The sequence below is a fragment of the Homarus americanus genome, unplaced genomic scaffold, assembly GCF_018991925.1.
Source record: "Homarus americanus isolate GMGI-L3 unplaced genomic scaffold, GMGI_Hamer_2.0 scaffold50564, whole genome shotgun sequence".
In the NCBI taxonomy this organism is placed as follows: Eukaryota; Metazoa; Arthropoda; class Malacostraca; order Decapoda; family Nephropidae; genus Homarus; species Homarus americanus.
This window is the reverse complement of record NW_024715014.1, coordinates 5175368-5190657: the sequence shown is the minus strand read 5'-3', so window position 1 is coordinate 5190657 and position 15290 is coordinate 5175368. Positions and strand designations below refer to the sequence as shown.

Genomic DNA, 15290 nt, shown 5'->3' with positions numbered 1-15290 from the left:
CCCAGCGAGGTTAAATCGAGAAAAAATCAACTTTTCCAAAAATAATAATAAAAAAATAAATACCAGGTTGACAACCCTTTATCCGAAATTCCGAAAACCGAAAAGCTCTGAAAACCTTAAGTTTTTTTTTTTGTGGAGATTAGCCCACCCGGCACAGGTCACTGACCCACATAGGGGCCTGGGGAGGAAAATGTAATAGTAATAATAATTATAATAATAATTATAATAATAATAATGATAATAATATAATTATTCTAATTATTCATAGTAAAAAAAATTTAAGAAAAAATACATACAAAAATAAAATAACAATGATAACAATAATAATACAGGTTGACAATCCCTTATCCGAAATCCTTGGGACCAGATGCATTTCGGTTTTTGGAATTTTTCGGTTTTCAGAATGGTTAGGTTTTTTTTTTTTTTTATACAGGGATCAGCCCACCCGGGCACAGGTCACTGACCCACATTGGGGCCTGGGGGCTAAAATATAATAATAATAATAATAATAATAATAATAATAATAATAATAATAATAATAATAATAATAATAATAATAATAATAATAATAATAATTCATAGGTGTAGGTCGTGTTTCTCACTTTTGATCTTTTTTCATTCTTGTATTTCTTTATTATTATTATTATTATTATTATTGTTATCATTCTTATTTTATTTTTGTGTATTTTTTATTAAAAATTTTATTCACCATGAATAATTATTATTATTACTGTATTATCATTATTATTATTATTATTATTATTACTATTACATTTTCACCCCCCAGGCCCCGATGTGGGTCAGTGACCTGAGCCCGGGTGGGCTGATCTCTGTAAAAAAAAAAAAAATTTTTTTTTTTTTTTTTTTTTATTGGGCACTCCCCTACATCCTTGTGTAAGGTGAAGCGCAGAAGCGTTTACAGCGCCCAACAGGGAAGCATGCTAAGTTCATGCTTGCCTTTATGTCTCCCTTTATGTCTCATGAGTTAAGGGCATAGAAGCCTGAAGAGTCAAGGGCATAGAAGCCTGAAGAGTCAAGGGCATAGAAGCCTGAAGAGTCAAGGGCATAGAAGCCTGAAGAGTCAAGGGCATAGAAGCCTGAAGAGTCAATGGTTTGTGTCATCAAGTTATTGGAAGCTCCAACAACTTGTCCCTGAATACGAATTCGCAACTTTCGACTTACAACAGGTACCTACTTTACTGCTAGGTGAACAGGGACTAATGGGGGCTAGGAAGTGTGTCCAAACAACTTCCACCGGCCCGGGAGTCGAACCTGTGACATCTCGCTTGCGAAGGCAAGAGCGGTACCACTCTACCACCAGCATCCCCTAATAACCATAATGAAATCCGAAAAATTTTGAAAACCGAAATGCATCTGGTCCCAAGGATTTCAGATAAGGGACTGTCAACCTGTAAATAAAAAAAATGGCGGGAAAATAGGCGGACGTTCTGGAACGTCACCCAGGGCTTAAGGGTTAACAAAAAAGGGATTAAACTTTCTGTGTGTTAAGAGGAGGGGAGAGTGAGGGATCTCAGCTGCTCTGAGCTGTCTCCCTGAGTAGTGAAACTATTGACAAATTATGTTGTCTAGCAGCTAAATGGCAATACAGTACAGTAATTTTTGTTGTAATTTATTTATTTGGTATTATCTGTAGTATTTATTTCTCACATTTACTGGTACTGTCGATATTATTTTAAGAAAACGATGACTACAGGAGGGAAACACACACAAAAACCCCCAATTAAACTTCTTTACCTACGTAGATGTTGACTCTCCCATTATAGGTGAGCCATAATACAGTACAGGTGTGAGAAAAATACTTCTAACCTATGTTCTCTTTGACAAGTTAGTAATATAATTAACCTCCTTAAATTATATAATTTACTGTATTGTAATGTAATAACAATAAACGTAACCATGCTATTCATATGTACAATATACTTCTTTTACTACCAACCCGCACTGGAAAATCGAGCACCAGACGTTCTAGGAAAGGGAACTCTGTGGTCTTGGTAGCTTCCATACACCTGCCCTGGGTAACCACTGCCCAATTGAGCCTCAACAGAATTCATTCTATCGTCTCCCTGTAATAAACACATAAAACACTGATACTGTACAAAAAAATTTATATGAAGCAATTAACATCAATGCAATAAATGAATGCTGGTCTTTTATATAACATGTGTGCCTTCATATCAACTGTAATATATGTACTGAGTTACCTTGTGAGGGTTCAACATTAGAGACCTTTTAGGACAGTTGAGGTTGTTTTGAGAATTTTAAGGAATGCAGTAACTTTCACAGTTTATATATCTCTGGTCAGGTGGTTAGTGCTGATGAACACGTAGCACAGGAAATGCCCAACACCTTGAAAGTTATCAAACTGGCCTTTTTGCTATCAATGTGCAAAAGAAAACTGACTTAATGACCACTTGACCAGCCAATAAGTTGAAAAAGAAGTGAAAAGGGTGAGCACTGAAGTAAATACAAGGCATTAATTGTATCATAGGTATACTTACCAATAAGGCCTTTAACTGAATCACAAAAACCCTTATGCAGGGTTCCAAGCAAGCTTTATGTTTCCGTTGGTACTGACTTGCTGTACTTTTCAATACCTGAAATAAAATCCACAACTTAACATACAGGATACAAGACAACAACAACATTTGTGTGGTTATGTTCCCAGCTCCATGCAGAAATAGAAATTCTAATGAAAATGGCTTAGCAACTACAGCACTACAGTAAAATCCCCTTGTTTTCAGTGGTTTGGGAGTAAATGCATTCCATATACTGTACAGTATAATCCCGGATATCCGGAATCCATGCAACCGGTAGATTTAACTAACCGGCACTAAAATAAAATAATAATAATAAATATCAAAATTCCTCCAAAATCAGCTAGAATCGTAAGTTTGAATCCCGCTCGCAGCGGGAATGAGCCGCCATATTTATTGCTATGATAAACAATAAAATCAATACATAGCATCTCATAAAATTCAATTGCACATATTATATGTAAAAAAAAAATAGCTCTTTACACACTCAAACCATCCTCTGGGCAGCACAACACAGCTTAGCCAGGCAATCACCCAGCTGACTCACAGACGTGTGGCTGCCACTCAGGGAGTGTGTAGGCCGTGACATCACATTGGGAGGGAGCGCAACCACACAGTTATAGCCCAGTAACCCACCACCTCCACAAATGTTCACTTCCTTGCATACAATCCCATGCGCCTCATTTGTCTAGTCCAAAAAACTCAGGGTGACAGTTGCAGTAAGGGATGATAGATAGACAAGGGCCACTAATGTCAGGTCTTATATGTGTAGACCAACTGGTGTAATGTGTATAATATGGACACGAAGTAGTACCTTAAGCTGTGTATTCTTATATTACTCTATTAATTATGTATAGTAAAGTATTACAGAACATGTATTAATCCTATGTAATATTTCCATATATTATGCACCATGTTATGTATGTGAATTATCATATTTACATTTTATGTATTCAGCTTGTGAATGCTGGCATCTGTACATGCCAGCGCGGAGTGATACAAAGAGTTGAGACCACCAGTCCTTAAGGTGTGGAAGCGCTCTGTCTTATTAGTTCCCCTGTATATCTCCCGTACAAGAATAAGAACCTATTTTCAAGATAACAAGTGTTTGTGTATACCCTCAGTAGTGTAGAACATTTTGGGGGTACCAAAGACAAACATAGATAATGAACCGCATTACATGAGCTGCCTAGTGTGGAATACTAGCAATAAAATGACTGCATACTGAATAATACTGAAAAGAAGATATAATTTATTTTGTTTTGTTTTAAATTTACAAAATGAAACAATTGCTGTATCACATGATAATGTGGAAGTGGTATCAAGCATTACTTTTGTCAGTTAATATATAAAACATACAGTAGTACAGTACTGTACTACTGTATTTACCTTACTTACTATACAGTATTACAATACGTAATTTTGAGACGATGATCTTACTTTTAATAGCTCTGCCTTGCAGGCATAATCAATAGTGGTTCCAAATGAGAACCTGAAATTGGGCGTGTGTTGTCGAGGATAAGTGAGAGGGAAGTTAATGGTGAGGCACACTGTATGGCTCCTGTGCTTCGCTGTTACCTGGCACAAACGCTTCTCTATCTCTGTCTGCAATAAATACAATAATTTATGTTAATCAAAAACAATATCATTAGTATTCTCTGAAATATAATATGAGAAAAACATATTTAACAGCTTCAAAATACCCTGTGCAAATCTGTCACATTCATAAAACAATTGATACAGTTTATATCAAGTTTTAATACAGTATTATGTCCATTAGGGTATATTATCTTTTTGTCTAAAATTGCACCCAATACAGGTATTCACAAGGACCTATTCTTCCATCTTGTAGATGTTAGGAGGCACAGTACAGGTGAATATACAGGGTGGTCAAAAAGTAAAGGAAACAAGTGTGAACTATTATAATCTTAAAGTAGTCAAAGATTTCTAATTATGAAGAACTAAGAAAAATATTTGAATAAATTTACTGTACAGGTGTATATAGTAATTTCAAAATCCTATACCGTTATTACAGGTATTATTATTTTTGAATGTACTTCAGAGAATCCCTGACAAATGCACGTCTCTCTTGAGGGCAGGGACTCTTAACCTTTCTTTCTGCTTTTTACTCCTTGGTTCCACATGACCAGTCCAATACCCCCACCCCATGACCTATTTAAACTCATTGACTGGCCAATGCAATTTGGGAAAAAGAAATGGAGAGTGAAAGAGAGGTAGAAAGGCACAGCATTTATGATGGTGGTATTGTATTATGCAATAAACTGTGACCAAAGAGAGAACATATGACACTCATGTTGATCAATAATACACACATTTAAAACACCAAAAACAAGAACATTGCTGATGCCTCGCCTCAATCACTTTATCTGCTCCAGGAGTTTTGTTGACAACTTAACTTGAATGTCATTGTCAGCTTTCAGGTAGTTCCTGGCCTTTGTCTTCATTGCTACTAGGAAACCTAACCCAGTCTCACAGGCATACTGTAAATGGTGACAAAGGGAACAACATTTCTGGAGGACACATTAAGTGAAAAGTAGGAATGAATTTGTCAGTTTCATCCATAAAAATCACTCCCACTATATCAAATTTGTTTTTCAGATTAGTCGAGTTTTTAAGATTAATCAGCTTTTCTTTAGTTGGGTCATCATCATTCATCACAGTCAGATCAGCGGGGAACATTCTCAAAATCCAACTTTCTGTAGGACTCATGTCCATTGCAGACACCTTCCCACACATGACACCACACAGAAAATTTTTTGGAGCCTAAGGCATTTCTGTTATTTCACCAGAGTGAGACTATAAATTTTCAGTCAAAATACAGATACAGTACTGTACAGTAATGCAATTTTGCCAGTGAAATGATTAAAAATTGCACTACAGGTATTTTGGAATTGGTATATGCTGTACGGTATTTATTCACCTCTAGCCATGAATTTTTTTACCTCATCGGGTAAAGATTTTCCGGAAAATAACCCTTCCATAACCTGAGGATGCCTGTATTAGAATAAAAAATAAATCTTATCTCTCTCTCATGCTCAAAAAAGTCCAAGTGGGAATACCCCGGTTATCACAAGGAATACATTCCTAAAAGCCATTGCAATTAATGAAACTATAAATATCGGGGCAATTTTCCCAATAAGAATTAATGTAAGTAGGGAGGAATGCATTCTCAGCCTGCAACTTTCAACATACTCTTCTGTATGAAGAGTGTGTGTGCATGTAACAGAGTAAAATTATGTAAAGTATATCTACCTAAAAATAGGAGATGAAAAATAGCAATTAACAACTCCTAGCACGGACGTGGGAAACTTCACCACTGCTCACAGACAGCCACACACCCAACCTCACACACACACACATACACACACACTCCAACACCACCCACACATCCCAACATCACCAACACACCCCAAAATCACACACACACACACACACACACACACACACTTTTACTTTTATCCTCTTTGCCACTGATCGGCTCGTTAGCTGCTTGGGCATTCAGCCACATCTTTGTTATGCGCTGGTGGCAAATACTGGGCTTGCACCGGCTCCTGAATGTATCTGAACCTGCTCCAGTGTTAGTCAAGTCTGGTCCTGAAAGAGTTCACACTCAGTGCCATCACAACACTCTCAGGCATGCTGTTCCAAGAGCTCACAATTGTCACTCCGAAAAAGTTTGCCCTCACAGTTTTCTGGACTTGTGGCTCCTTCAACCTTGAGCTCTGATTCCTTGTCATTTCCAGGTATGGAAATTAGGTCACCCCTTGCCCGGCTGTAGTATAAGCTAGGCAGTTGCAGGCGCTATAATCTCTCTGGAAAACTGAGGTGCCAAAGTGCAGGCACCAGTCTGGTGGCCCTCCTTTGGACATTTTCAATCAATTGACAGTCTCTAGCATATCTCGGGGACCAGACAGGGTAACAGTACTCCAGGCAAGGAAGCACCTCACTCTTGAAGATCATTACGAGAGACAGACCGTCTAGATATCTGAACTATTTTCTTATAATACCTACTAGTCCAGTTGCTTGATTCACCTTCTTCTCACAATGGTCCAAGAACTTCAGTTCATTGTCAACATACACACCCAGGTCTTATTCGCATTCGGTCTTTATTAATGCAGTTTCTTCATCCCGCTGGAACATGTGATACGCCTCCTGACCGTTGGAACGACCCAGGTGCATCCTCTTACACTTTGTGACATTAAATCTTAGCAGCCATTTCTTCGACCATTCTTGAAGCTCACAGAGATCTTTCTGTAGCTCTTCACAGTCTGTTTGGTTCTTAATTTCTCTGAATAATTTGGCATCGTCCATAAACATTTGTATGGAGGAGTGTATAGCTTCCAGCATGTCATTGATGAAACAAACAAAAACGGGTTCAATACTCTGTACCTCGCTTGTCACGGGTAGACATGAAGATTTTGTAACATTAATCACCATACACTGCTTGCAATCATGCAGAAAGTCCCCGGTCCAAACTAGGACACTTCTCCCAAATCCCATAACCTTCCAAAGTAAAGAGCTATAACTTCACTCTCCTGTATACAAACAACAAAAAAGGAGAGCAGGCCACAGAGAGAACACATTTCCTCTGACAACAATGCCATACTTACCATCTAATAAACTTTTACATTCATCACTATCATTTATCAATACAGTGACCCCTCTTTTAACGAACACCTCGGTTAACGTAATTTCGATTAAGCGAACTGCCTTCCATAAGGATCTTCAATTCGGTTAACGAAAAAAAATTCGGTTAACGAAGTTCTTACGAACCGACCTCAACATGTTTTCGCTTGCACTGACCGGGCAACCAGCTTTAGTATCAGTCCGCCAATACATTAATCGGTTCTAGGGCTTAAATTCCTTACTATTTTAGTAAATATCAAGAAGTTTATACTATTCAATAATTTTAAAAGTATAATATTCAATTTTTTAGTCATTTTAACAATTATTGAACATAATTGAAGGTAAAGTGACTAGTTTAATGGGCGGCATCCAGCCTCTTAACACAGCAAACAGGAGTTAGTCTCTCTCTGTTTTCACTGGAGGTAACATCTTGCTTGAGACTCTCTTCAACTAAAAGCTTTTTTTCTGTGTTTCCAAGCAAATTATTGGTCATTTTGAAATATATTTTACATATTGACAATATATAATGCAGTGCAGTGTTGATTTAAAGAAAATAATCTTTAATTACACCAAGAGAGCTAAGATTTTATGGGTGAAATGGCGCCATGGGGTGACTTCTCTTCCACCCCAATGCCTTCTCTTCTTCCTTCTCCTCCACCCCCATTCTAAATCCCATCATCATCATCATCGTCCAGGAGCCTTCTACAAACACACCTCAAAGTAAGTGAACTTTTCTACCATTTTTGTTGAATTTAGGAAATTTTCGGTGAGCTGGAACCAATTACCCAAAAACCCATTGAAACAATGGTTTCGGTTAACCAACTTTTCGGTTAACGAACGACCTTCTGGAACGGATTGAGTTCGTTAACGGAGGGGTCACTGTATATTCGAAAGCATCATTCTCATGGTGAAATAAAAATGACCTTAACTTTGTTTCAATGAAGACTTTATTCATCTACAGTATATTCAATATTATGTGTTATATACAAACATTGGAGGCCCAATTGATACCTTACACAAATAACAGAGGCATACACATACTGTACTGTTAATCAATTTATATCTGTTCCTGTAACACTCATATACCATCATTTACTCTAGTACAGTGCTCTTCAATATCTTTAGTGCATTGCAGGATTTATTGGGGGATCCTAAGAGTGACTTTCAACTCACCGGAAAACTCTTTATCCGGCACCTCTCAATCCTGTAATTGAATGTCCTGAAGCATTCTTGAAATACCCATTTAGAGGAAAATAGAAACATAAATAAATAAATACAGTAAGTAAGGCCAAAATCATACAGAATCTGCCATACAAGGAATATCCAATTATACATATCATCTTCATCCTCATACTGAGAGTAAGTGTACTGTACTGTACTGTACTTACAATTTCAGGGTCTCTACAATATTTTACAACGTAATGTAATTTATAAAAGTAAACATTTCTTTTTCTTCAACAGATTCGATCATTGCTGCAAAATGTGTTACCTCGTGTTCCTAACCTTAGTACTGTACTGTATTTAAAGGCCTCCAAATTATTTCCTCTTCCTTATTTGCATACTTTCCTTTACTGTAATCATAAAAAAACTACACCACTTTAAGTACATGTTATAAAATCATGTTCAGAGACCTAAGGCCAGGTAATTTTAGCATCCATTAGAGAATTTATGTCTCCATTAAAAAGAGTGGTATAAGATCACTTACAGGACATTATGTAAATTCTTTGGTTTGTAGACTGTAATCATCAACATTTTCTGTTCCACACTGAAAATTGTACAATAAACTCTCTAATTAACAAGATACTTAGTGCACATTACAAAGTACAGTATACCTTCAAATACTGTACAATGCTTTTATTAATAATAATAAATAATGAATTATTATGGCAAAGTAGTAGAGTACTGTACTGTATTAATTCTGTAATGATTATCATTACATGTACAGTACAGTACTATAAATCTGTGTATTGCTACATACAGCCTAGTCATCACTGTAATCACTCACACAAATACTATAACAAACCAAAAATGGCCACAAAAAGACAAGTCCATATCCTCAGAACACATGGGAGACATTGCCTGCTGAGGAATGAAGGCCAATACAAAAGGCTTTGCTCCCCTTACAACTGCCTTGACCAACAAGCACAATACTAGGAAAGAATGTGTGGAGCCTAGTGTGGGTTACAAATGCAAGGGAAATGTCAGGAATAATTTTTAGTTTGAAGAATACTTTCCAAGACAAAGCCATCTCATTGTGAATAACAATCATGAATCAGACACTTGTTAATTACATAGAGTACTATATTTCCTAATATCTGTATGTACAGTATGTATAAAAATTATAAATTTCAGTAAAAAAATATTCCAATTAATCTTCATAAAAATATCACAGTACAATTTTACAAATATATATATATATATATATATATATATATATATATATATATATATATATATATATATATATATATATATATATATATATATATATATATATATATATATATATATATATATATATATGTCTGCTTTCTCATTTATGAGAATTCAATCAGTACAGTACTGTACCTGTATGTTAACAGGCATACTGTACTGTACTATATCTCTATCAGTGATCCAATCGTTTATGAAAACTGAGCTCGGCTCTCGTTTTGAAAGTCATTTGACACTGCTCACATTGTGTTGCCCGAGACCCGGTCACTACGCTACTTCTCGAAGGTCTACTCCTTATCTGAAGTGCTTTGGAAACTTCTTTATCTAAATGTAATTCCATTTCTGGAAGCTGATCACATGATTTAGTTTTATTAAATGATTTACATCTTTTTCCTTTACTGAACTTTCCAGTGACCTCACTTTTTTCTATTTTGCCACTTGACATCAGCAATGACTTTGTATTTGAATGTAATTTTGTTAACTCCCTCTCTTTGGTGATACCCAATTGAGTATTGAGGTCAGAGAATTTAGGTGTGATCATTTCCACCTTGACATGTACCCCTGGCTGCCCTAATTCACTTGCACTGATGGTTAAAACTTTTAAAATGTCTTCACTATTGTCTTCATCTAAAGAAGTAACAACAATGTCTTCAGTTACATTATCACTGACATGTTCCAATTCTTTTTTAACAAAAAAATTTAAGTTTGAAGTTGGTGTTAATTCACTTTTCTTAGGTTTCCTATTTCTTTTTGGTGTGTTTCCCTCGTCAGACTCGTCATCCTCTGGTCCCGATGAAAGCTGATAATTTTCATCAGTATCATATTCATCAGTGCCTTCTCCTTCACTTTCCGGTTCTTTTTTAACATTAGTAATCTCAAAATCACAACAGTCGACATCAGAAAAAAGAGAATTATGTTCCCTGTACTGGCGTTTGCTACAGAAAGATATGCCACATCTCCTACATCTATATAACATCTTCTTTACATCCCTTACTGACCCTATGTTGTTCAGATTCATCTCAATCGACTTCTTAGTGGTAGCAGGCAATGATTTTTTCTTCCTTTCAGCTGACTTTAATAATAAATGTGGGCTTACTTTTTGTCCATCATTTAGAGAGGGGGAAGGTGTATCATCAATTGTTTTTATTTCCTTCACTAAATCATCATCTGAATCTAATTTTTCATCACAAACTCCTGGGTCATCCAGATCGTCTTCGTCGTCCGTTTCACTCTTAATATTAACTTTCTTTCTAATTCTTCTATATTTATTATTTGAATTCGTGACAACTTCAATTGCATTTTTTGGAAGACGTCCACGACGAACAGCTTCTACCACAATTCTTTTATTTATGTATTGTTTTGCGTCTTCATTTTTAACACTGTGGGCATTAGAAAGATGTTCCAGAAGCATTGCCATATCATCAAACACACTCTGACATTGGTCATCAAAGTTACAATCAAAGAAAAGCAGCTTCCGCTTCCTCTTTGATGGTACACTTGTGTTACGAGAGGGTTGATCAGGAAAATGATCCCATTCTTCATCTGGGTGCCACTTTTTGTAGTGGACAATGAGTGGTCGCTTACAACGGTAAGGCATGGAACAATATCGACAACGGAATTTATAAATATTTTTCAAGTGAGTTCCAGCATTTTGAAGCTGTTTTTCAAACATTTGGGCTTTTTTCTTCATTGCTTTTTCATTCCTGAGAGGATCTCTACCTCCTGTATTCGAGTACTTGTGATACTTACGGTTATGATTTTTTGACTCTACATTAGACTTCAAGAAGATGTTACACTGAAGGCATTTGTAAGCTTTTTCACCAGGATGCTCCCTTAATATGTGTCGTGTCATTGAATTCTTAACAGGGAACTTGGCCTCACAGTAAAAGCATTTAAACTTAACCTTTTCTCTGAAAACCTCATCATTTCGAAGATGTTTGGGTATGTAATAGATAATTACATTACCTTCAACAGTCATTTCCACTTGTGACATGTCAATATTGAGAGAGTCTGTCTTATCTCCTGAAGCAGGTACATGCCTCGTTGCCTCCCGATGCATAGTCAGCATCAACATTTTCTCTGGGTGTTCACGTTTTTGATGATAACGCAGCTTGCTTGGATCTTCATAGCTACTCTTGCAAAAATCACAATAATAAGGAGTTTTGTCTGCTGGATGTTCTTTGATGATGTGTCGAAACAAACGATGCCGTATCTCTGTTTTAAAATCACAGTGAGGACAACTGTAATTTCCACGAACAGTACGACAGCTATGTGTATTCATTTGTCTACATGTTTCAAATGTTACATCACAGTGCTGACAAAACCACTGGGGATCATGTGGGTGCTCTTCTCTTACATGATGTGCCAGAATAAAGCGATACATATAGGCCTTTTTGCAGTACCGACACTGAAATCTCTTTACCGCTGCATGAATCTGTATGTGAACTAACATCTGAGGTTTACTTTGACAGACCATATTACATATTCCACACTTGTGTGTGTAATCAGATAACTTTCCCGGAGTTCCTTGAGATATCTTTTCTATACGTTCATGATTAGCCATATGAATGCCATAACTCTTTTGATTGGTTAAAGTTTCCTCACATCTCTCACAAAATAATATTTTATCAACAGAAAATTTATTATGGGCCTGACCAAGGTGAGAAGCAAGATTTTCAACAGAGTTACACATAAGCCCACACTCATGACACTTCATGTTCATAACATCATGAGCCTTCTGCCGATGCCTTTTTAACGATGTGTAATCCTTGAACCCTTTACCGCACTCACGACATGTTATTGGACGCTCGCCAGTGTGCAATCTCTCATGGTATCTCAGATTAGCCTTGGATCGAAATGAAGCAGCACAAGACTGACATCTATATGGTCTTTCATCACTATGAGTGCGTTTGTGGATCTGCAGTGGTGTGCTATAATGGAAAGCTTTGCCACATTCATCACATTTATACATTTTTTCAGTATTATGGGTTACTTTATGGCTGTTTAAGGATGAACGAACCTTATAGGTTTTATCACACTTATCACACTGAAAGAGTCCAGGTTCATCACTGTGGGGTGCATTCTGAACTGGAAATTTCCTATCAGGCAAAGCATCAAGGTCTATCTTTAAAAATTCTTGTGTAGAATTAGAAGACAATGCTATGGTCTGTTCCAAGCTCCTTGTTATCATTACAAAATTTCCTCCCTTATCTTGGTAAGACTCCAAGGGTTCTGGAACGGGGGAAATAGAGATCTGTGTTTGTGTTTCCCCATCTACTAAAACAAGTTCAACACTTGTAAGAAATGAGTGATTTCCAAGAATAATAATGTTATCTCCTGGCACCAGGACACCACCCTCAAATAGTTGTGGGGCAAAGGTTACACACATTTCCTCAGAAAATTCTGAGCCCCCATCTTCTGTTGCAGGTAAGTAGATCAATTTAGCTGGGACTTGAATTGGTGTATCATCAGAACTTCTGATCATGAGGGACCCATCCATTATTACTGCATTTAAGGCATTCTGTGCACCTATAAAGGGCAGAGATGGTGTTAGAGAAGCACTATCCGGCATTTCATGCTTCGGAAGTAACTGTATTTGGTTTTCATTACTGGCAAGCATCGTCTCTCCAACAGGAATGTTTGTCTCTGTAGTTACTATTGGCTCAGCAATGGTGAAACATGCTGGATTCTCTCCATCACTGCTCATATTTTCACTATCAACAACATGGATAACAGCTTCCTCCTTTGTAATATCTACATGAGCACCTATTTCGTTCATCCCTTCAACATATGATGGTGCCTCATGTGCCAGACTTATGACAGAAATTCCAGGAGAATCTGATGAATTGTGCTCTTCTTTTGTATCTTTTAACAAACATGAGTCAATTTCATCTGAAGGGAACATGAATGAGTTGTTTTCCTGTGTTTCTGACTGTAAAGAAAATAAGTGATTACCCTCACTCCTCACAGTAATTCTGAATGGTGACTCCTCTTGTTTTATATCTATTTTCTCTTTCCTGGGAAAATTATAAGGTTGATCGTCATTTGAAGATTTAACTTTTATGACACACATACCGCCATTATCGAATTTGATTTTAGACAGAAAATCTTTGTTTGAATTTTCCAATTCTGGAAAATAATTTACTGCTACTGATAGCATTTCACCACTGGTCACCTCTGATGAGAGCTTCTCTCTTGTCATATCACATGTGGTATTTTGTTCAAAGTCATTTATTTCTTGGTTGAATGTTGTTTCAGCCTTTATATGGCAAATATTACTCTTATGATAAACATCCAAAACTCTTGTTTTACTGTCCATAAGACTAAAATGACATTCATCTAAATTACCATTGTCACCTATATCCCTTGCTAGGTTCTCTACTTCATTAGCCAAATCACTTCTATTCTCATCATCTAATCTTGTTTCTTCATATGCAATATTTTTCAACTGATTCTCCAGGCTCCTTCTTTCGCCTTCAATGTTGCTGACTTCTTGATTACGTGTTCTACTTCCTTCATCAGCCAGTATCTTCATTTCCCCAGCCTGTGAAATTACAGTAGACTCTAGTTATTCTGATCTGGTAAAGACTTACACTGTATCTTTAATTCACATTATTTACCATTTTCAAGCTTGTTCTCTAAACAGTGTGAAACATAAAGGACTAGATACGTATCTATCGTTGAAGGGCAGTTGAGGCAGCATCCTTTGCCCCTAAGCAAAGTCTGTCCCATAATAAAGGCCATTCTATGAAACTGCCTTAAAAGCAGGGTTAAAGACTGAACGTACAATCGATAAAATTCCTATTGACAGAAATTATTGATGTGAGGCTAAAAAAGTACTGTACTGTATTCTAAGATGGCATGCTTAAAAAACTTCAATGGTCAAAGGTACAAATACAGTACATATATCTATTTAGATCATTCATATGTCCAGTGTCAGTAAAACAAAGCTTTATGATACATATAGTGGTTTGGGTCTAAAAATGGCCACAAATTGACAAGTCTGTGAATATCATTTGCTGACCAGGGGGAGGGGTTATAAATTTCTTTACTCATACAGTATGCAAAGAAATGTATATTCCCTTTATGAGTTTGCCCTTAGGACAATTATTTATTTTACCTGTACTGTATATGTGTGTAGTGCACGCACGCACGCACACACACACACACAAATAAATAATAATGGGAAAATCCTCTCACAAATAATCAGAAACAAGAAAACAAAATGTATAGAAATGTAGAAAAATGTGAGAGTCTACCCTCAAGTCAACTCCAATCTTTGTTATTAAAGTCGGGTTGGTTGGGTTGCCATAAGGCAAATTTTTCCCTTTAAAAATCACTGTCTCTTGAACGAATGGCATCTGAGCGCCAGCTGGGATGATACGTAAAGAAAACTTACAGAATTTCTTTCGTAGCAACCTAGCCAACCCAACATAAAGGAGTCAGTAATTGCGGTGTAATACTGTGCTTTTTCACAATATGTATGTAGGATGGGATGTGCATGTAATTGAGTAAAAATAATTGAAGAAAGTTATGTATATCTACCCGAAAATACGAGTTGAAAAACAACCATAACACCTCATAGCCATAGTTTTCTTAAAATAATATATACAGTATCAGGAAATGTGAGGAATAAATAAAAAATAATACCAATAA

General features: G+C 36.6%; 1 protein-coding gene across 5 annotated transcripts in view; it reads right to left on the bottom strand.

The window, feature by feature from the left end:
* Nucleotides 1–15290, bottom strand: part of LOC121854017 (GATOR complex protein WDR59-like) — a 57589-nt gene that overhangs the window by 26864 nt on the left and 15435 nt on the right. For 4 of the 5 annotated variants that reach the window (XM_042348413.1, XM_042348422.1, XM_042348417.1 and 1 more), the window contains exons 12-14: nucleotides 3996–4160; nucleotides 2520–2615; nucleotides 1958–2084 (exon numbers count right to left, since the gene is read on the bottom strand). In XM_042348413.1, the coding sequence (XP_042204347.1) occupies nucleotides 1958–2084; nucleotides 2520–2615; nucleotides 3996–4160 (388 nt within the window). Of the gene's footprint in view, nucleotides 1–1957; nucleotides 2085–2519; nucleotides 2616–3995; nucleotides 4161–9727; nucleotides 14179–15290 lie in introns of those variants that run through there. The other variant, XM_042348403.1, reaches the window with a different exon arrangement.